The sequence below is a fragment of the Chiloscyllium plagiosum genome, unplaced genomic scaffold, assembly GCF_037043375.1.
Source record: "Chiloscyllium plagiosum isolate Xiang-an unplaced genomic scaffold, Cpla_swu_hap1 HiC_scaffold_9, whole genome shotgun sequence".
In the NCBI taxonomy this organism is placed as follows: Eukaryota; Metazoa; Chordata; class Chondrichthyes; order Orectolobiformes; family Hemiscylliidae; genus Chiloscyllium; species Chiloscyllium plagiosum.
In genome coordinates this window covers 88,854,609-88,877,509 of record NW_028270147.1, presented here as the reverse complement: position 1 = coordinate 88,877,509, position 22,901 = coordinate 88,854,609, and the positions used below count along the sequence as shown (strand labels likewise).

The 22,901-nt window shown below is 40.0% G+C and overlaps 1 protein-coding gene across 1 annotated transcript in view; it reads right to left on the bottom strand.

Annotated features, from left to right (window-relative positions):
• The window catches only part of astn1 (astrotactin 1), a 2,207,527-nt gene that overhangs the window by 504,756 nt on the left and 1,679,870 nt on the right, over nucleotides 1-22,901 (bottom strand). The window contains exon 14 of the mRNA XM_043700015.2: nucleotides 3,927-4,054. Within this exon, the coding sequence (XP_043555950.2) occupies nucleotides 3,927-4,054 (128 nt within the window). The remainder of the gene's footprint in view (nucleotides 1-3,926; nucleotides 4,055-22,901) is intronic.

Below are 22,901 nucleotides of genomic sequence, written 5' to 3'. Positions count from 1 at the left end.
CAGTAGCAACTGCAGCAGACATCGATTTGACAGAGTGAGGCTTCTGAAATGAAGCTTACCACAGACTTGATGGCCATATCACAAATTATCATCTGGCTGTGCAGAAGGCTGTAAACAAAATTTTAGCAAACCAAACAGCCGCAGATTTAAAATGATGGATTGATCCAGTGGCTATTGCTTTTAGTGAGAAGGAGTACAGCAATTGGATCTTTCTTTGCGTAAGGAGACTTTGCCAACTTCTCGCCTTTGTTCAGATTTTTATTTTAAGATCTGTCCGAGATTCCCCCAACAACGGGAAATAATTCTCTCAAACAAATTCTCAATGTCTTACTAGGTCCTAAAGGCTTCAATAAGATCAGCCATCCACTTCTATTTCAGGGAGTAATCGAGTAATCTCTCCTCAAACTCCACCCCTTGGGACTCTGGAAAATTTCTGGTGAATCTGCACTGCACCTTGCCTAAGTATTCTTCAGAAAATACAATACTCAGAACTGTACACAGTATGCAGATGTGGTGTATAACACTTTGCAGTAAAACATCCTTCCCTCTGTATTCCAGCCCTTGTATTATAATGGCTAATATTCTATTTTTTTACTATATTTTTGACCTGACTACTACCTTTTATTAATTCCATAGATTAACGCCTAAAGCGCTTTGGACCTCCACTGTTTACTAGTTAAATAATGCTCTGATTTTTGGGACCAAAATTAGTGACTTCACATCTGATGAAATCAATCTGCCATGTTTTTGTCTACTCACTTAATCTATCATTATTTCTACAATGCTGTGCTTTCATTACACCACTTGCTATGCCAATGATCACTGTACCATCAACAAACGTGAATAAATAGATCTTTTTGTAATTTCCAAGTCTGTTTACCCTTCTTAATAAACAGAGATGTTGTGCAGTGACAGAGTCAGTAGCCACTGATCTGCTGAATGAATATAAGCATCAGACCATGCTCTTAAAACACTGTAGAAAACAAGAATAATACAGATAAACTAAAACCTTATTATTATTTCAAATGAGAACAGATATGAATGGGAACAGATAAACTATAAAACAGATAGTTATATGTACTTCTTGCTGAAAGAGTGGCAAATATTTTGAATAATATATGAAGCAGGTAATAGAGATGGAAAACAGCGTTTTTCAAAATAAAATTACATGCCATAATTGGACAAGCAATGTTGTACAATAACGTCCATTTATCACCTTGAAAATTTCTTTCTGCTGTGAAAGAATTCAATAACAAATTTCACAAATAACATTTGCTTTCCTGAATAAATCTCAATCAGTAACACAGCAATCAACCATCAGTCTCCTGAATGAAAACATACTCAGCCGGTGCACAAACCCATCCAGAATCTACATTAGTGCACAGATGATGCATCCCTGCCTGGTAAACACACATTCTACTGGTACATTGACTCAACCTCTGAGATCACAGAATCGCTACTGTGTGGAAACAGGCCATTTGGCCCAACAAGTTCACACTGACCCTCCAAAGAGTAACCCACCTAGACCCATTCCTCTACCCTATTACTCAACATTTACCCCTGACTAATGCACCTTACCTACACATTTCTGAAAACTATGGGCAATTTACGATGGTGAATTCACCTAACTTGCACATCTTTGAACTGTGGGAGGAAACCAGAACACTTGGAGGAAACCAACGCAGACACGGAGAGAAAATGCAAGCTCCACACAGACAGTCACCTGAGGCTGGAATCAAACCCGGCTTCCTGGCGCTGCGGGGCAGCAGTGCTAACCGCCGAGCCACTATGCTGCCCAAATATTTACACTCCAAAGCTTCCGGTCTCAGCAACAGCTCTGATTTTGATCAATTTGTCATTGATAACTATGCCTTCAACTTTCCAAGTCTTGAACTATTGATTTCACTCCTCAACCCTCTGCTTGCCTATCCTTTCCCCCTCAAAAATGCTCCCTTGTTGCTTTCTTAAAACCTACCTCTGACTGCCATTTTTGGGAGAGGAATGGTGCCAATTTTGGTTGATAACCTTGCCATGTAAAGTGCCTTGTAACATTTTACCACATTACGTGAAAGGCATATAAATACAAGTTTTGACTGTGACCATTATTAAAATCTACCCTCTTTGATCACGCTTGGGATGCCCTCATATCAATATGTGAAGGGATATTCTTGAGCTGTAAAACTACATGTTTCTTTGAACAGTTCAGAGGCCCGGGTCCCCACGAATAATGAAGTATTGGAGATACTGAAGAATAGCTAAATAGCAAATTGGGGACCACCCAGAATTCAATGTTCAATTTTTGAACCAGGCCATCCTGAAAGCGTATATAGAGGTAGTTTCTTTTGGCTTTAGTACTGGTTGGACATTTCACTACACTATGTGATTGAGTACAGCAAAAATTCCTCAGAATGACACTAATTTGAATTTTGAAGACATGTTGTATCAATGATGCTTTAGTTCTTTCAAATGCATGCCCAGTGACAGATATTTTACCACTCTTAAAGAATGATCTACTTCAGATGTTTAAGAATATTAAAGGATTTGACACAAAGTAAGTAGAAACTGCTTTTTGTTTCCAGTTGTGATTGCCCAGTACAAATGGATGTAACCCTATAGTTAAATTGAGATGAGTGGCACAGTAGTATTGCTCCTGCCTCTGAGCCAGGAGACTTGGGTTTTGAGTTCTGTTGCTCCAGAGGTGTGTTATACCCTGTCTGCAGTTTGATTACAAATGTCCAGGACTGAAGTTAAGCTTTTCAGGAGTAATGTCAAATAGACTTCCTTGTACAAAAGATTATGAAAATCTGAAAGCTTCTCCCTCACAAAGAGATTTTGGATCAATTGAAACCTTTTTAAGCTGAAACAGCTAGTTTTTTTGTTCGGCGAGGGTGATCCACGGTAGTTAGATAAAGTCACAGATCAGCCATCATCTTATTGGTTGGTTAAGCAGGTTTGAAAGGCCGAATAGCCAATTCTTACTCCCACATTTCTTGCAGACAGGTCCCCGATTTTTGGGAAAATTTGTGGATTTTGTGCATTTGTTCTGCAAGCGCCTCAATGGCAACCATTTATCTTCAGAATGGTCAACACTAAATAACTCTAGTTCCTGATCATAACTGTGGATTTGAAAAAATACTCAGATAACTAAACAATAAATTAATGGTTATTCTACAGTCAAATTAGTTTATTGTCTCGTCTGTCCATTTGTCCACTCTGTGGCTTAATGGTGTTAATTTGGACAGGTCTGACAAGCAAAATTTAGCACACAACTTGATTCCATTAGAAAATGAGTGTTGTGTGAATTTTAAAATCACTAGAAGTCTGCAGAGTATTGTTGAATGGTTTATCCTTCAGCGAAAAGATGAGCATCCATCACCTGGACAGTTCATTGGTTTGAAATTTCCTCATTTTAAGGTTAAAATTACCTGCCTGAGCCTTTTATATTTGATGTTGCCATTAAGAACGTCAATTTCTGCAAATTGGCCTTTAGATCCGCACTCCTTTACTAAATATTTCTAATTGTCCTGTTCAGCCGTATTACTGACGCAGCTCTGGAGCAGGTGGGACTTGAAACCCAGGCCTGCAGGCAGAGACACTACCACTCCACCACAAAAGACTTCATATTGGTGTATATAAGGCATATCACTGTTCAGTTAAGTGACAAACCTTCTTAAATGAGGTGATTAGCAGCTTAAATGGTCATGTTTTCCTCCATTAAACATATGTAATTCCAGCCATTTATCTCCAGATTGCAAAATTATCTCATTTGAACACGCCATTTTGTACAGGAAAAGCATAAAGTCCTGCTTAATGAGGAGGGGCCACCAATTATGCTTCAAAGAGGTCAAAGATTGATTGATCCAGGGTCTAATTGTTTCCCCATTAAGCACACACAAAAAAAGTGAAAACTGCAAGTTCAGCCTGACCTGTGAGGTAATCTGGATCCGGAATGGGTTCAGACAGCAATTCCTGACAATGGCTTTCACTGGGTAGAGCTGATACAACTATTCCATCTGGCAGCTGCTGTGATATACCATTCATCACATTCTTCTGTCTGAAGGAGTGAGAGAAAGAGAGAGAGAGAGAGAAGAAAACAGCCCATGATGAAAACAGTTTGTTGGATATTATCACTGCACAATCGAGAAATATTGACCAATTTACCTATTAAAACAGACACCGCATCCTCACTTTCTTTTTGTTTGAAGAGCACAATTAATAATATTTTGCGTTTTTCAAAATTTAAAGCCAAGCATTTTTTTCTGGAGCAGGAGACAGTAGGTGGAATTTGGCTACTTCAGAGCAATACTTGGTTCCTACGGATCAGCAAAACCCCCTTGCTCCATCCTAACTCACCCAATTTCTTGACCCAGTCATAATTTCTAGCTGCTCCTAAAGGCCCTTGGCATTATTTTAAAACTGCTAGGTCCAAGCTGGCAAGTTGCACACAGTTGAGTGTAATCTTATAATCCAGCATGTATTTTGCTGAAGGGTTAGAATTGGTGCCTGTACTCTAAGCTTGCATAAAGACTTTCTAAAATTGACACTGAATTGGTTTATCAGTGTTCTTGTGTGTTGGCATAAAATTGCACCATAATTCATCTGGATAGCTCTGCATGTTCACAAATCTTTATGATATGCTTTTCTAAACTGCAGGCTTTCTAAATAAAAAGTTGGAATTTTGTACCATCTTGAGGAAAGGCTGATTTGGGCATTAGATTCCAACATTCAGAACATCTAATCTCCACGCTCTTCCACAAAGTCCAAAGAAGTGACAAATTGCAAGTGGTAAACTTGCCAAAAGTTCTCGCTTTTAATTCAGGATAAAAGCATGTATAAGTAAAATTGAATGTAAAGTTTTCCAGGGTATTTTCTTGATACAGCTGTAATTTTAAGTTGTCATCCCCCTCAGCTCGTATGCCATTGATAATCAGAAGTCATTGATCATCTCTCTGTTCCTAAAACATATACAAAGTCTGAGCTTCCATAGCCCTCTGTGGTAGAGAGAACCAAAGGTTAACAGCACTCTGGAGTTAAATAATTTCTCATAACCTCAGGCCTAAGTGGCATCCCCCTTATTTTTAAATTGTGCCACCCAGGTTGTAGATTCCTCAAGCAGGGGAAATACATTACCTGAATTTACCCTGTCTACCCCTTTCAGTATTTTGTAAGTCTCAATGAAATTGCATCTCATTCTTCAAAATATCTCGGGATCACAGGCCTAGAGTGCCCAACCTCTCTCCATTGGACAGTTCTGCCAGCCTGAGAACATGTCTGGTGAACCTTGATTGCACTCCCTCCAGGGCAGTAAGATCTTTGCTGAGATAAAGACTCCTGAACTGCACGCATTACTCCAGGTGTCGTCAAACCAAGCTTTGTACAATTGAAGCAAGACTTCACTATTCTGAATTCAAATCCTCTTGTACCAAAGGCTAACATTCCATTGGCATTCCTAATAGCTCACTGCACCTGCATGTTAGCCTTCAGTGACTTAGCAACAAAGACACTAGGTCTCTTTAGACATTTAGAACTTTCCACCCTCTTACCATTTAAGAAATAATCTGCACATCTATTTCTCCTACCAATGTGCATAAACTCACATTTTCTCACATTATATTCCATCTGCCATTTCTTATTCATTCACTAAATCTGGTGAAATCCTCCTGAAGCCACTTAACATCTTCCACACAATACATATTCCCACCAAGCTTTGTGTCATCCACAAACACTAATTAATTTAGATTAATTTACTGTTATAAGTAATTGCATAAAGGCTTCTCTCTAGTTTCTACTACCATAATACAGTCATATGATACCAGAAATATCCCTTAAACTTCCTTTGTATAGTCTTTTAAACTTGAATGTTTCCACAGAATATCATTGGATCTAAACTATCTATATCTTTAGTATCACTGAATTCAAGGATTGTGAACTTTTCTTAATCAGCCTCCCATCCTTTACCTCCCAAAAACTACAGCTTCTCCAAAACTCCCTTGCCTATATCCCACCCAATAACAAAATTCATTCACCCATCTGATCGACCCAGCAGGCAATGGAATGTTTGGTCTGTCTGCCCCATCCACTACATTTATCATCACACTTCAAGGGAGATTTGTGTGAAAAGGCAGGAAGTGGAATCAATGACTCCAGTTAATACAAATCTAATCTGAATTCTTTGGCACAGTTGTGACATATTGTGTTTATGGATGTCTTTACTAACTCACACACCAGCTCACCATATTCGTTAATACTGCATTCCCATTCATTCATAACCCTTTATGAGTCCATTGTTTACTGTGATGCATTTTCATTCATTCAGAAAACCAAATTTTTGCAGTGCATTTTACTATTGCAAGATAGACTAAATTAAAACATTAATTCCAAACCCATTACTCCTCCTTCACACCTTCAACCCTTATCAGATCTATTTACATCAAAAGCTACCTCAGAACAAATGTCAAAGACTACTAAGCTATTCAGAAACAATATCCCCCACTGCCACTGTGTCTCCACAAGCCACCCGAAGCTATGGAAAGATCATAATATTAATCAGCCCTTACTAACCATCTCCTGGGACCTGAATAGATTACATTAAACAGTTTCCCCAATTAGTATGTACTTCTTAAAAACATTAAACAGGGCCACTAACCCCTTTACTGTCAAAACAGTGCTTCCATGAAACTGTATGAATGAATGAAACTCACACCGGCAAATAGTAACCAAATCTCATAACCCAGCTACCGTAATCAGTTTAATATCCTTTATTCTAGGAAGTAAATGTTTAATTTCTAACTTTTTTTAGGGCATATAGGTCCAGTACTTTTACTAATATTTACTAACTGAAGAGGTAAAAGGACTAACCCCTCTTAATTATGCATGCAGACAGGATGGAGACTGTCTGTCCTATCAGGAGTAGCAGCCAGCACTTAGCAAATGTCGGAACAATCTCTTGTTTACCAAAGTCTGTGCACAATAGATAAAATTATGTAACACCACAATGATAGAATTTTAATGTATGTAAAGAGCTACATAGAAAGAGGCTACCATAAGAATTGTATTTGGGGATTCCATTGCCTCCTTGAATTGTACTACTGCGTTTGCTGAATAAAGAGGTCATTTTCACCACTCACCAATTTCGACCGTTATTTGAACACGGTCCCGCACAATGAAATCAGCCACAGATTAGATGGGCTTCTTCACTAAATCCACTCCCAGAGGAACCCTGCCTAATCAGATTGGTAGACAACATTGGAATTATAGATGTAAAACAGAGCAGTGAAACTCTTGCCTGATATGGGTCCTTACAGGATGCTGAAAAATGCCTCCATTGGCTAAGGGACCTGAGGGGAAATCTTTTTCACACAGAGGGTGGTGCACATATGGAATGAGCTGCCTGAAAAAGTGGTAGAGCAGGTATAACTGCAGCATTTTAGAGACACTTGGACAGGTACATGAATTGGAAGGGTTTTGAGGGATATGGGTCAAATACTGGCAAGCGGGGCTAGTTCGGTTTAGGATACCTGGTTGGCACAGACAAGTTTGGACTGAAGGATCGGTTTCTGTACTGTAAGACTCTATGACGAAATGAGAAGAAATAGGAGGCTTGAGGCAATAGCTGTATGAAGGCACGCTCTGGAACCCAGGCATAAGAACATGTTCATTTCCAATGATGCAGTGGCAGGCAGCTAACCACTGAACTCTGTTATCATCTGGAAGGAACATTCAGTGAGGCATGGTTATTTATATTAAGGGCAGTTGGATGATGGTAATGAACTTTGGACCAAACAGAGCTGCTCACTAGGCTGTTAGCGAGACAGTCTAATACCCACTATTAATTGAACAAGGATTCAGTGTTCCAATGGTCAAACGACCAGAAAATTATTAGCCTCCTTGGGATGACGACTCTTGTGATGGTGGTGTGGTGTTCCTATCTTGAGATTCAAAGATGTGGGTTAAAATTCCACCCACCCCAGAGGAACGTCATTAACACATCTGAACATACCGATCCAAAATACTGGACAGCATGGTGGCCCAGTGGTTAGCACTGCGACTTCACAGCGTCAGGGACCTGGGTTCGATTTCTGCCTTGGGCAACTGCCTGTGTGGAGTTTGCACATTCTCCCTGTGTCTGTATGGGTTTCCTCTGGGTGCTCTAGTTTCCTCCCACAAGATTAGGTGAATTGGCCAAGCTAAATTATCCATGGTGTTCAGGGATGTATACATTAGGTGCATTAGTTAGGGGCAAACCTAGGATAATAGGGAGGGGAATGGGTCAGGTTGGGTTACTCAACAGAGGGTTACTGTGGACTTGTTGGGCCCAAGAGCCTGTTTCCACACTGTAGGGATTCCATGAACATTCTAAGTCTGTATCCTGCATGGGGTAAACCTCCTGAGGACTAACATATTTCAGATGGTGAGGTGTGAGCTTGGATCTCAACCTGTGTGATATGTTTAATGACTCAATGTTTTCAGCATCAAGCATTTATTCAACATTTTAAGGGTGTGGTTCATGATAACTCAGTCAGCCTGAAGCCTCCAAAGTACTGACCTGTCACTAGAAGTACTCCCACATAGCTGCACAACATCTCGAACACCAACATTTTTAGCAGTTGACCAACCACATAGCAAGACAATAATTAATATTTGGCATTGTGGTCAGCTGCCCAGCTTTGGCTGGACAAAAACCCAGCAGCATCTAACTTCTGATGACTTCCCTCTGGACAATCCAGGCTTAACTCTTTAGATTTGGGCAAACAGAATAAATCTCTACAGGCGGACAGACAACATTGACTTTATTCTTGGACAAGCAACAACTAAATTTCTCATTAGGTTTATTTGGAGACTCTGAAATTATGGTAATGTCTCAGATTCCCAATTGGCCAAAACCCAAAATGTAGACCAAGGATCATATCTATTGTGACAATGATGTTTTCTACACATATTGCTTGACCTCTTTACAACACAGTGAAATATTTAAGCTATTCTCCACATTTGCAATTATTCTTGTTCCGCAGAATATTCAAGCATTGAAAAATATCTGAACAATATGAATAAATACAAAAGAGACAGTGTATATCATTTTGGTCTCATAGGCTTTCGCTGTCACAGCTCAGCAGTTCTGTATTCACTGTCAGTGAAAATGTACTGCTTGTTCCTATTTTCCGATCCATTTTCATAAGATAGTGCTGCAAATAAACCGTGTGAATGAGTCCAGCAGCTGGGGATTAAGTGTACCGATTCTGAATATAAATTTTTTTTCTTTTCTGAATTGGTCATTCACATTTAAACATCCGAGCAGCTGTCAGTTCCTGCTCTGTCTAGATGTTAAAACAAGAATACCTTGCCAATACATTGATATTTTGTCAATGGAGGTTTTCACTCCCCCAATTTAAAAAAAATGGCCTGTTAAAGGCAGAAATTGGCAAGTGCAAAAATAGCAAGCCATGCAAAATGAATAATCAGGTAGTAGATGGCTGGGTTGGATTTGTCCTGCTTTTTAGTGAACAGGTTACAACTGGGCAATTTTCCACACTGTCAGGTAGATGTGAGTGTTGTTGCTATACTAGAACAGCTCAGCTAGGTGAGCAGCACATTCTGGAGCAAAGTCTTCAGTACTATTGGCAGAATATTTCCAGGGTCCTGATGGTGCAGAGTTGTTTTACATGAGTGCTAATGCTGTGGTTTGTACCTAGTATGCGCTGCTGGATAGAGCTATGAAGCAACCAAGCAATAATACTAATGCATATGTAGTTGGTGAGAAGTCATAACATTAGGTTTTAAAGTTATGGAAATTCCCTGATATAGTTTGGCAGGAGTTAAGGGATAGTGTTAAATTGGACAGTGTTTTTTAACTCATGCAAGTGACATGCTAGTTCCTGATATTCACTGGAGTTGTGGATATTCATTAATACTTATCATCACATTGATGGCAATGTGGAAGAAACTATCTTCTGCTCCTGGGGTGGCTTTTTGTGACCTCTTCATCTTGTCATTTGGTCTTTGATTGCAGTGCTGTGAGGTAAACGCAAGAGAGAAGGACAGCTCCTCTCATTAACTTTGCGTCACAGTGATCATGCAAAGAACACTACTCTTTACAAATCCATTTGCATTAAGAGCATAAGTTACTGGTAATAAAACTGATGTTCATCACATTACATCACCTTTCATAGAATGACTACAAAGCAGTTACCTGTTGCCTCTAACTAAAATGTCCCCCAGAGCTACGTATTAAAGATGGAATCACTATATTGTGAAGGTCAATTGCCATTGTGTTGCCCTCGAATCATTCATCTTCCCATTTTTGCGACTGAAATCTCACTTCATCGACATTTTGACAGCTTGCTCGTTCATCTGCAATGTTCCTATCGACTGGATCTCCACATCCACTTCTTTACACTACAATTTTATACATGCTTCAATCAGATGTTCAAACATTTCCTCAGATTTCCTTAGAATGATGCTCGACAGTATTGAGCCGATCCTTTCCCCACCTGCTTCGTGCATCGCACTTTATTAATCTCCTTCATGTCGAGCTTTAAGAAACCTGCCTGTGAGATGTTGCCAGACCTGCTGAGTTTCTCCAACAATTTCTATTTGTGTAAGCAATTCTGTAGTGAATAATGATCCAGCTTTTTGTCCGCATAATTGTCTCTTCCAATAAGTGTACTTTATTGGAAAAATTTTGAAGTGTTTTTCCAGTAACCTTTAAGTCTCAGCATCTCTCAGTCTTTCAAATGAACCAATCTTCACAATGAATTTTCAATCTTAAACATGAGTCTTCAAAAAAAGTGAATAATGGAAGCACCTTCACAGCATTTCACTTTGGAATTCTAGAATATTCTGCATGACATTACAGTTAATTTTACAATTTTGTCAAGGGACTTTACGTTAGTGTCACTACGTGACTTTATCCTGGCTGATATTAATAACTCAATGTCACAAACAGATTATTTGGTCATTGTCATACTGCTGGGCCTGGGAGATTGCTGGACACAAACTAATTGCCACATTTCCTTAATTACAAGTGTTACAACACATCAAAAAAGCATTTTCATACTTGTAAAGCATTGTGGTGTATCCTGTGGTCATGCAAGCTGCAGTATAAATGCAAGGCATTTGCTCCTTTATTCCCTGCTGCATTACAACATGGACGCCCCTGTGCTTCAGCATCATTTCGCTGCTTCATAACTCATTCTACTACCCTATTTAATAACAAACATATTGATTTGAACCCCATTTACCAACCTCCCAGAAAAAGAACCAGAAGTGATATCACCCACCACAACAGACACATAAATAGCAACCGCGACAGAACACCAGCACTTCATCGGAGGCTCACTGATGATGTTACCTAGCATGGTGATTTAACGTCTGAGAACAAATCTACCAGCTCAGTGAGCAAACTTACGTCCTGAAGCACAACCTTAGCTACAATCTTCTCCAAAATAGCATTTGATAAGTGTGCTTTGCCTGAAGGCAGGTTTTCCGCGTATTCTCTGCAAAGGCTTCACCCTCAGCTGTTTTCTTTGCAGGTTTTGTCTATAGTTAGTTGCCATTGCCTTCCACTCTCAGGGGTAGAGTGAGGACGTCAATTCTGGGTCTATCACAATTTAAAAGGAATTGACCACCACTTTGTTGACATTGCTTGGAACTGTATGATAGCCATCTAACCAAATAAACTTACTGTCCCCACATCTTAAAAAAGTAAAAATCAGTGCTAAATCATGTAACGAAAGCAAAATGATATGAAGGAAAGAAAGATGGAGTGAATATAGAAAAGAGAAAGGTTGGCTTTTTTTTTAAAAGAGTGTCCCAAAAACAAAACCTCCAATATAAAAACTGAAGGAATGAAATTCCAAGCCTGAAAAGGTTGAATTTTCAGTGCCAGAGGTTCCTTGATTATATTTAAGACTCATCATGCCATTAAAGGTCCTAATCCTTTTCTGCTCTGATCTGTAGTTTTAAAATCACTTAAATATCATGCCTTTATTTACTTTTAGTGTATTTCTCCAGCCTCTAAGTGGAGATATTCCTGCAGAAAACCTCTGATAGAGTAGTGCAACTTAGATGGCAACCTCTAGATTTTCACATTTTCACTGTGCACATGCAGTTACTATTCACTGTCAAGCATGACCATAAAATCCATGTCACTGAGTTTTTAGTAGATTTGTGTTGTGAATAAGCCTACATCAGTGTTTGCATGAAAACATTAGATGCTGTTGATGAAGTTGCGAAAATATTCTTTCAGCAACTTTCTTCTACATTCACGAGATGGAACTTTCCCTGTTACTGGCTCTGTCTGAGACAATCAGCCATCCAGTCAAACTCACTGATATTTATCCACTGAAATAAATTCAAGGCTTTGACTACTTCAAAGCTATGAAACAGCCCACTTTCTTCTGAAGTGCCATCTGCCTCAGGCTGCGAGCTTCTTCACTGTAAGTCATAAAGCTCAATTCAACAAAGGCTGCAATTACCTTATCTGGTAGCTTGTTGAATCTCCTAGCTGGAAGCACACCGTTGTTTGGAAAACTGACTTTAGCTCACTGCCCCAAATGACTTTAGAGACCTTTCTAAAATAAAGATCACTTTTACAGAGTTGAAAATCAAGATAGCTTTTACCTTCACGTTAGAATTTACAACTTCTCAAGTTACAATATATCACAACCTTCATCGCAACTGAAAGGTGGGTACTGTTAGACTTAGTATTTATTCCATTAAATTCTGCCTTATAATGCAGAATACATAACTGAGTTGTAGAATCCTGGAATCATTACAACATGGAAAGAAACTATTTGGCCAATTATGTCCACATCAGCTTACTGAAAGAAAAACTCAGCTGGTTTCACTCCTCTGCCATTTGACCAGAGCTCTGCAATATTTTTCTCTTCAGATAACTAACTCAACTCTCTTTCAAAAGCCAGGATTGAGATTCTTTAACTGTGTGTTTTAATGCAAAGCCATGAGTTGCAGTTTGAAAGACTGGTCAAAAAGAAGGCAAAGTTAGGAACTATCTTCAGGTTTGGACTTCAAAGTAACACAACCTATTACACAGTATATTGTACACTATCTGTTAATTGTTACTTAATACTAAGTACTGTCTTATATGAAGTCAGAGATATACCAAGGTATGATCTTAAAGTAACATTAGGCAAGGACTACTCTATCTTCTTTGAGTGTTCACATCCATATTGCTCATGTGAGTCTTCCAGAGAGAGCAGTCTCGTCTAGTTTGGTATATTGTATTATGACTTCATCCACACTATGCTCTTTATGCTCAGTAATCTGCATTACTGTGATATCATCGCAAGGTTGTTCCAGATTCCTGAAGTTTTATGCTGGAAAAGCACAGCCGGTTAGGCAGCATCTGAGGAGAAGGAGAGTCGACGTTTTGAGCATAAGCTCATCATCAGGAATGTCGACTTTTCTGCTCCTCAGACGCTGCGTGACCGGCTGGGCTTTTCCAGCACCAAAGTGCAACTCTGACTCTCCAGCATCTGCAGTCCTCAGTCTCTCAGGTTCCTGAAGTCCTTATGAACAGAATCTGCCTCTAGCACGCTCGCCAGCAGCACCGTCCAGAACCTGACTACTCCAGAGTGAAGTTTTCTCATGTCATCCTTAGTTCTTTCAGCGTTCACTTTAACACTTGCCATCAGTTCCCGAAAATCAGTGACAACTCGAGAGTGGGCATGAGCCGCTGCATAAATCTTCACAGTTTCAGAAATATTAAACCTGCACCATATTACTTTGCACTGCAACTTGCAGAAGCTCAGCCTGGAACACAATTAAAAGGTGTTAAACATTCTTGAGAATTGAATCACTCCCCAGAATTACTTTTGTTTCATCTGTGGAAAATGCAGTATGTTCTCGAGAGTAGATGGATGAAAGAAAGTACAATTATTCAGTTCCACCTCATGTGTTGTGACACTAGCCCTAATTAATTCACTGACTGGTTCACTAACTCCAATTAGATTTGATATACTGGGATGCAGGTCAGATGCTTTGCATGTGACAGCACAAGTGAAGAATACAATCCAATAAGGCCTGAAATGAGCAAAATAAAAACATAGTAAATTATCTCAAAGAGTTTCAACTCTAAAATTCACTTTTTAATACTTTAATACTTTAACAATCAAAGAAAGACACTCTAGTTTCCAATCCATTCTCACAGTGGATGGAACTGGGGTGACAGGAAGGAGTGGCCTTGGTAAAATGATAAGGTTTTAATGTAGAATCAGAATTTGCCATCTTAATTTTAATTTTCTCATTTAGTTTGACCTTCTTCTGAATATCTCTGCTGAGTTTTTCAAGCAGGAAGCATAATGAGGAATATGGATTTACTGTACTTCAGAGCCTGGTTACATGAGAGAATAACTGATCTGTTCCAGATAAGAGCTTTTTGAAAGGATTCACTGGGTCACTAAGTACTTATTTGCAATTATAGATATTTTAATCAGATTTCCATTTCCTTGAAATCAATGATCACGAGAAAAGCTGAAAAGTAAACAGAAATATCTCCACCAAAGAGCCCTTTGTGATTTTTTTTTCTATTTGAGCACATTAAACATGATTTATATTAGAGAGGGACAGAGAGCTGATTATACAAAGCTTCATTCTGATTGAACTGTTTGTTCCCAATCCTTCTGCTCATGCATTAACCATCCTGGAATACTCGCTACACCATTATAGCTCATTCCCGTAACATTCCCATTGTGTGAAAAGGCAATGTGTGCCATAATAATGGGCACACTTTACCCAGCCAGGGTTGTCATGGTGCTCCTACTTTTCTGGGGCCTAGTGATGCTCCACATTTCTCGCTGTGTCTTCTGATCCTGGCTTCTGCAGAAATGCAGATCTTTAGGGGCAGCACAGTGGCTCAGTGGGTAGCACTGCCGCCTCACAGTGCCAGGGCCCCAGGTTTGATTCCAGCCTTGGGCAACTATCTGCGTGGAGTTTGCACATTCTCCCCGTGGGTTTCCTCCGGGTGCTCCGGTTTCCTCCCACATTCCAAAGATGTGCAGGTCAGGTGAATTGGCCATGCCAAATTTTCCATAGTGTTAGGTGCATTAGTCAGAGGGAAATGGGTCTGGGTGGGTTACTCTTCGGAGGGTCGGTGTAGACTTGTTGGGCCAAAGGACCTGTTTCCACATTGTAGGGAATCTAATTTAATTGTCCAATGAAAAATCCTAATGTAGTAAACAGCATTGTGAGGAGAGGAGGGCTGATTAGCAGCAATCCATGCTCATTTTTTTTGACAGCACTTGCTGTCATTCCAATATGTAATTAAAAGGTCCCAAGCTATTTTGATGGTACTGAATTGGAGCATAGGAAATCAAAGCACAAATAGGACATTCACACCCATTCAATCAGCTGATGGATGATCTGTAGCCTCAGAGTCATTCACTCTGTACTATCTCCATGACTCTTTGACATCTAAAAATTGATGGATCTTTTCCTGAATATATGCAATGACAATGACCTTCTGGGATTGAAATTTCCATAGATTGACTACCCTTATAATGAAGAAATTCCTCCTTATCTAACAACCTATCATTTGTTGTGAGACTGCATCTCAACTCACAAGCCCACATCTGGCTGGGTGGTTGAGTGTGTGGATGGATGGGATGAGTGGGCGATGGGCAAACTGGATAAGGGAGCAGGTGATTGAGCTGGTACAGTGACAGGTAATCATTCTGGGTAGCTGGCTTTGGAGGTCTTTGGGTCATGCCAGAAGCTGTTGGTATGTCAGTGGCTTGTTATGACGGATCAGGGAAGGGTCAAGGGGTTGAGAGGGGAGTTAGTGAGAGCAATTTGTGGAAGGGGTCAGTTGTACAGATACAAAGGGGTTAGACAAGGTGTTTGCCTAGCACTTCCTGTGCAACATCCAGATAAGTAAATCAAAACAGTCTGCATTCTGCAATTCCAGCTCAGAACGAAAGATGTTTGTGAAGGATCTCAGGAAGTGGGGAAATGCCTATCAGAAGTTCAAACTTCTGAGGTAATTCCCATAGCATATTGCAACATCCATAGGATCCCAAAATCAGATTGTGCATCTGGTCTCTTGAGCAGAAGCTCTGGGCCTTTAGGTTACGTAGGCAAGAAATTCCTCATTCCAATTGCTGGTCTATTTAGAATTAGTTCATCTCACAAGAAGTAAACATGATAATGAAAACTTTGTCATCTTGGAGACGAGGAATGAAAAAGGAGAAAAGGTATCTGAAATGTTTATCACTGCTGCTGAATCTACTGGAAAGTAACATGTTGCTATTAGCCCAGGGTAGGTAACCTGGTGACCTGCTGCATTGAACTTGAAGCTCTTGTGAGAAGGCAATCAAGAAGGATCTTCATAACTTCTGTAATTTCTTGGACTGGTTGCGGTTTATTGAGGGTCCAATGAAATCCCCATGAATTAAAAGGAGACTGCAGTTGTGCCATTTATCTCCACAGGGGTTAAGGGTGCATTGCTGCATCCTTTTGCAGTAGAAAGTGGGGAAGAAGGAAAAGGAGGTTAAGATGGTTTCCGAGATCACCACTTTTGATAGCTTATGGTACTTTCCATTATATGCCAGTACTGGGGAAGGATTGATTGAGGTAGTTTGCTGGTACCAATCCTCCCTTCATCTTTGCTGTGTCACAGTCCTGTCTAATGGTCAGTGAATGTAGCAGTGTGGATTATACACAGAAGAGGCACTGTCCTGAGACAGCAAGGAGGTTTGCCGCATGATGGTAAGAGGTACAACTACATTTGGTCAGATTTAAAGACTAGGACATCAAGGAGTTGGTACAGATACATCTGCTCCCTTCAGAAGGTAGAGTAAAACTCCTTGACTCCACCATAGACTATACCAGATCAACATAATGGGTGCATGAGCCCTTACCCTTTGGAGTCATTACCTTACACAATGGAGGTGTCATAAAAAGTGTCGAGGATTTTGTGGAATTTCTGGAAGAGAGGCATATCACTGAGCTCAGTGCCGGCTCACTATCTCGGGGATTAATGATGACCAGGGATTCACTGGCAGAATGCAGGACAATCAACTAGAACCCGCCTTTCTGTAAATTATTCACATGCATGGTAGTGAATGAGGAAATAATAGGAGTGGGAGCAGTCGTGTGCAGAAGGTGAATCGACACATTATCTCAAACATCTAAGCAGAATTGGCAGGGCCAACAATACCCCCAGGAAAATTCAGTACCTGGAAAGAGGAAGAATTTTACTTTTGAAGAAACGTTTAGTGAAGAGACAGCTGTGAAATGAATGCTGAGACCTAGTGGAGTAGAGAAAATGAGAAAGTGGTGCAGATTGGGTCAACATTCTGTTCCAATTTTCCTTAACAAGCACTCCTTACTTCAGTCGAAATGTTGAAATGAAGGAGGAAAGGTAGGCCACACCACTTGGTCTTATGCACAAGCAAATACCCATACTCGATCCCTATGTCTCATTTGAGGAGTCACACTTGGCACACAGGCTTGGGGAGGTTGGGAGTAGCCAGTATGCAACATATGAATAATTTAGTTAACATTAACTGGTGATGTGTTGGAGTCGCAGATATTACTCAACTAGGAAGCACTGAGACAATGAAAAGCTGATGCTCCTGAATGGGAAAGAATGGAAGAACATAGTGACATATAGTGGATGCATGCCAATGACATCTCGGTAGTCAGTGGCAGACTTCTGAGGAAGACCTGAGAGCAGTCAGTGACATAGCTCTTGCACTCTTACTGAGGCAACATATTAAGTGAAAAGGTGCAAAATCAGGTAAATAAGATAAAAGTTGACCGAGGCAGTCTTGTGCTCAAAATAAATGTATTAAATGCCAGAGGTGTTTTGTTTTTCACGAGTTATAGGTGACACTAACTGGGCTAGCATGGGTTAACCATCCTCTACATTAATTAAATTAGTCTGGCTTAAAGAACTTTGTATAAAAAACAAGCGACTCGTCACTTGGAGCAAAATGTGTGAAAATACAGTGATTCTGAATTTTTAAAATGCCCTTGACTTGATCGTATGCAGATATTCAGCCATTTCTGTCTTTTATCTGAAAATACTGGAGAAACCCAGCAGGAGGCCAGCACTTACGGAGAGAACATTTCTTATTGTTTCAACCTGATTGGCTTTCATTGCTTTTGATGAAAGGTCATCAACCTGAAACCTTAACTATTTCACTCAGCACAGATGCTGCCTAACATGCTGAGTGTTTCCAGCATTTTCAGTTTCTATTTGAGAATTCCAGCAGCAGTAGCAACATTTTACTTTTTGCCTTCCAGCCAAACAACATCGAATGAGAAACAATTATCTATGAATTATCAAACAGGTTGGGAGTTAGAGCACAAACCCTACTTGAAGGAACATGCATCATTCCATGATCACCATATAGTTCACATACTCCGACTGGAGCGACATGAGCACTTGTTTAGACGTAATATGTCTGAACAAAATGATGTAATTGAAAAGTGCACTACTTCAGTTTAGGAAAACTTTCTCAACTAATTATCTTAAGAGGTTACCATCAACTTGCTCTCATCATCAGAAGTGCAATTATCCAAGTGTCATACAGTTAAGCACTCTACGCAAAGTATACAGAGAGATGTAGGTAACTGAGAAATAGTCACATCGGAAATAAACATCTTCCTTGTTGAGGTTCTGATTTACAAAGGGCTTGTTTGGATTGTGTATATAGCTGGACACTCCTGAATTTGCAATGCTGTTACAATTACAGAATAGCAAATAGATGAAATTACATAGTGTGATATCAGCTTTTGCATGTACAGTATCTTCTGTGCACTGTTTTAGCAGAGATGCTAACCCACGTTAATAATAGGTCCTCTGTTTTATTATTGCCCAGATCGTAGAGCAGACAGGGCTAGATCTTTACATGACATACTATAGTATAAAAGTATCTGATTCACCTTCTGTTGTAGTAACAAGAATAGTGATAAGTAGATTTGTTTGCTGTTACTACAGCTCTGCTCTATACAGTCAGTAAACACAGAACCGAGACTGTATGCAAGTCTGAGATCTTACCCCAATTTAATTCATATGGTTAATAAATTTCCTGTCTCACAAAGAACCCAATATCCATCTAACAAAGTTGTGGTTAGAAGGACTGAGATATAGGGTGCATAAACAACATAAATGCAGTGGTATTTTTTACACATCCACTAGATTGCAAGGCTTAATGCAACATACACAACGAGATTGACAACCAACACTACTATTGCATGAATCATTTCAGGGCTTTTGCATATAGGCTTTTCTTCAATCAATCAGACAGGAATGTGTACACTATTTCCCAGCCAGGCACCAGCACAAATACAGACACTCCCATTTCTACCTGCAAGTACCTCTGACCAAGAGTGGGGTCCTGCCTGGTTCAGTGAATTACTGTCAATGAAAGCTGATCAATCCCCATAAAAGTTTGAATTATATGACAACAAATTTTTTATAAATTGCTAAAAGCTGACAATAGCAAAACACTGTGAAAAGGATTTATAAACCTGGTCCTCATATCCAACAGATTGGGAAGGTGTAGTGGGGCACATGGGTTCATCACTTCCTGCCTATTTAAGATGGAACAATATATGATTCCACATCGCCCTATCCTCTATTTTTGAAATGATCTGTCTGCTGATGCAGTAAAGCTTCTACATTTTTACAGAAGAAAAATAAGTGAGAAAGAGCTGTGGGAGCTTTTCACACTGTTTCTGAGAATATGGTGAATACGCTTCCTAATTTTGGAGGCATCACCATAGCAACCATTCGAGTTTTAATTTCCATCTTCAGTCCTACAAAGTGTCAGGTCAATTTTTGAAAGCTGAGTCAACCCAATTCAAAGCACTTTCCAATAATCACACGACAGTTAGTAACAAACGAACACAATAAACATGTGGGCCAACAACATCACGACTGATACAGGGTAATTGAACATTCTGAAGCCTTCCTGCGTTTTGTAGTACGAGTGTGCAATGTTTCATGTTAAGAGTTACTGTCTTCAAATCTTTTGTGATTCATTGGTTTTTTTTTTAAAAACGACTATCAAACGTGCAAAGTTAAAAATCTCACAACACCCAGGTTAGCGTCCAACAGGTTTATGTGGAAGCACTAGCTTTCCGAGTGCTGCTCCTTCATCAGAGGGTCATAGCGCTCTGAGAGCTAGTGCTTCCAAATAAACTAGTTGGCCTATAACCTGGTGTTGTGTGATTTTTAACTTTGTACACCCCAGTCCAACACCGGCATCTCCATGTGCCTTTACCTCACTTGGGGAGAAAGTGAGGTCTGCAGATGCTGGAGATCAGAGATGGAAATGTGTTGCTGGAAAAGCGCAGCAGGTCAGGCAGCATCTAGGGAACAGGAGAATCGACGTTTCGGGCATTAGCTTCCTGAAGAAGGGCTAATGCCCGAAACGTCGATTCTCCTGTTCCCTAGATGCTGCCTGACCTGCTGCGCTTTTCCAGCAACACATTTCCATCCCTTTACCTCACTTACCGATCTAAGCACAGGCAAATGATGTGCAAAGCTATTCAGTTTCATTTCCTGTAAACAAAAGCAAATCTTGCCACTTATTTTACACAATGACAGTGTCACTTTAAAATAAAGAGAAACATCAATGTTTCAGATCTATCTGAAATAAAGTGAATATTATGAACTGTCGCTTTCAGCAATTTTATATCCCTGTGGCATAGTGGCCATTAGAGAGCATTACAAAATCTATTCTGTCTACAAATGTTCAGTGAAGGGCTGGATTTTGCATTTGGTTAAATCCCCCGATACTCATTTGAAAAATGTGGGATGGAAGTGAAAAGGAAATAGAGAAAGAAGCATTTTATCACAGAGTATTGCAGTGCCCTTGCCAATGAGAGAGAAAGTCGCAGCAACTGCATGCCATTGGTGTGGAATATATGAAGGGCAGTGGTGTCACCAATGCATCAGCCACTATCCAGATTGTAGCTGTGGCTATGCTACCACTCATGCACTTGAGGCCACTCATTACGTGTTATTGCCCTGTTGTTTGAATTCTATTCCCTTTGCTTGAAAGTATTTTACAGTGTTACAGAAGATGGACCTTTAATGAGTGTGTGGTTTTAGTGTGCAACGCTGTGATGTATATGATGCTGCCAGTCTTCCTTTCTTTGACTCAAAACAAAGGCAAAGGATTAAAATATGGTTGTTTACAAGGTTCAGTGGCACATTTCCAATTGAAATAATGCAAGTTGATCATTAGAATTGGGTAAAACAAGGCATGGTTGTAAGGTTTTGTACAATAGGGCAATCGAAAATTCATCCGAGTTGCCTCTTCCAGCCAACTATGGCCCAACACCAATCAAAGCTGCAGGGAAGAAAAGGTTTCAAGCTATCAAACTACTCAAACGTGGGGAGGTGAACAGCTTTCAAGAGAAAAACTGACAGGGGGAAAAAACCTGCAATTTAACATTCTGAGATTGATGATGACTCATTCAGTGACAGAACGATATTTCTATTAGCAAGCTCCATAATTATTTTTGACATTGCAATTTAGAGAGAAAAAAAAATTGCCAGCATTATACCATTTCTGGACATTTGGTTAAATACTTTTGAATTAGGAGTGACATTTCGATATCTTCGTGGCTGAAATCAACAGCAGCCTGAATTGAGTATCCAGGACAAGTCTGTGATCACCTTCTAACTCAGAGTTGTTCAAGTGATTCAGGGATATATCTGGATTCTCCAAATATCAAGCTAAACCTGACCTATCTCTAAACTCTAAGAATTGGAACAGTTCAAAGACAGGTCTTGAATCTCCCAGTTTTAGGATGATTAAGCATAGGTCAACTCCAGCTAAAAAGCAAGATCATTCCAGAATGCAGCTCAACTTCCTAATCGCTAATAAATGCTGCCCAGGTAAAGTCAGAAACAAAAGCAGAAATTGCAGATAAGCTCAGCAGGTCAGGCAGCTTCTGTGCAGAGAAATCAGAGTTAACATTTTGGATCCTGTGACCCTTCCTCAGAACTTTGCCCAGGTAAAATCTACTGCTGTCCACCTGTGCAAAAGTATAGGTAAAGAAAGAAAAGAACTGAAATTAAAATTTACAGACGGTATCACTCATCTGAAGCTGTGCAAATATGTCTGTGGTGCATGGTATATTGGTAGGGCAGTCAATTTACATTTTAGGTCCCATCAACAACACCAAAAATAGCCGAGAATCTGATCAGTATTGAATGCTTATGCTCTTATTTAATGTACATAGGATCAGTAAATATCACTTGAATAGGGGGGAAAAAGAAGCCCTCAGCGTAATACATACCACCCTTCTAATGACATAATTCCCTCAATAATCCTTTTCAGTCTTAACCTAGATTAATTGTTCACCTTATACCACTTTTGCCTGGCTGCTTCTCATTCTGAAGATGAGTCACTGGACAGCCAGTGAACAGCCAGGGAATTCCTAGAGGCATGGCATTCATCCACAAACTCCATTAACAAACACATCGACCTGGACCCAATATACCAACCACTACAGCGGACAGCTGAAACTGACAACCGGAAGCGGCAGGGACAGACCACTATAAACACCGGAGGAAACATCAAAGCAGCGCTTCGCAGGAGACTCCCAAGCACAGATGATGTCGCCTAGCCAGGGGACGAAACGTTTGCAACAAAAACTTCTAGCTCGGCGAACAGAACCACAAATCTTCGCACAAACTTTGAGTCACTGGACTCTAAACACTAACTGTTTTCTTTCCACAAGACCTCATGACTTAGAGACAGATGACTTAGAATACACAGAAGGGGTACCTCCTTTGGGTGCTGGGTTGACCTTAACATGTAGTGTGGTAACCACAATAAGATGCACCCTACCCTACCATTTTGTATCACCCCACCCTTCCAGTTGGGAGATTAAAGGGGGTATATAAAATTCCTTTCTTA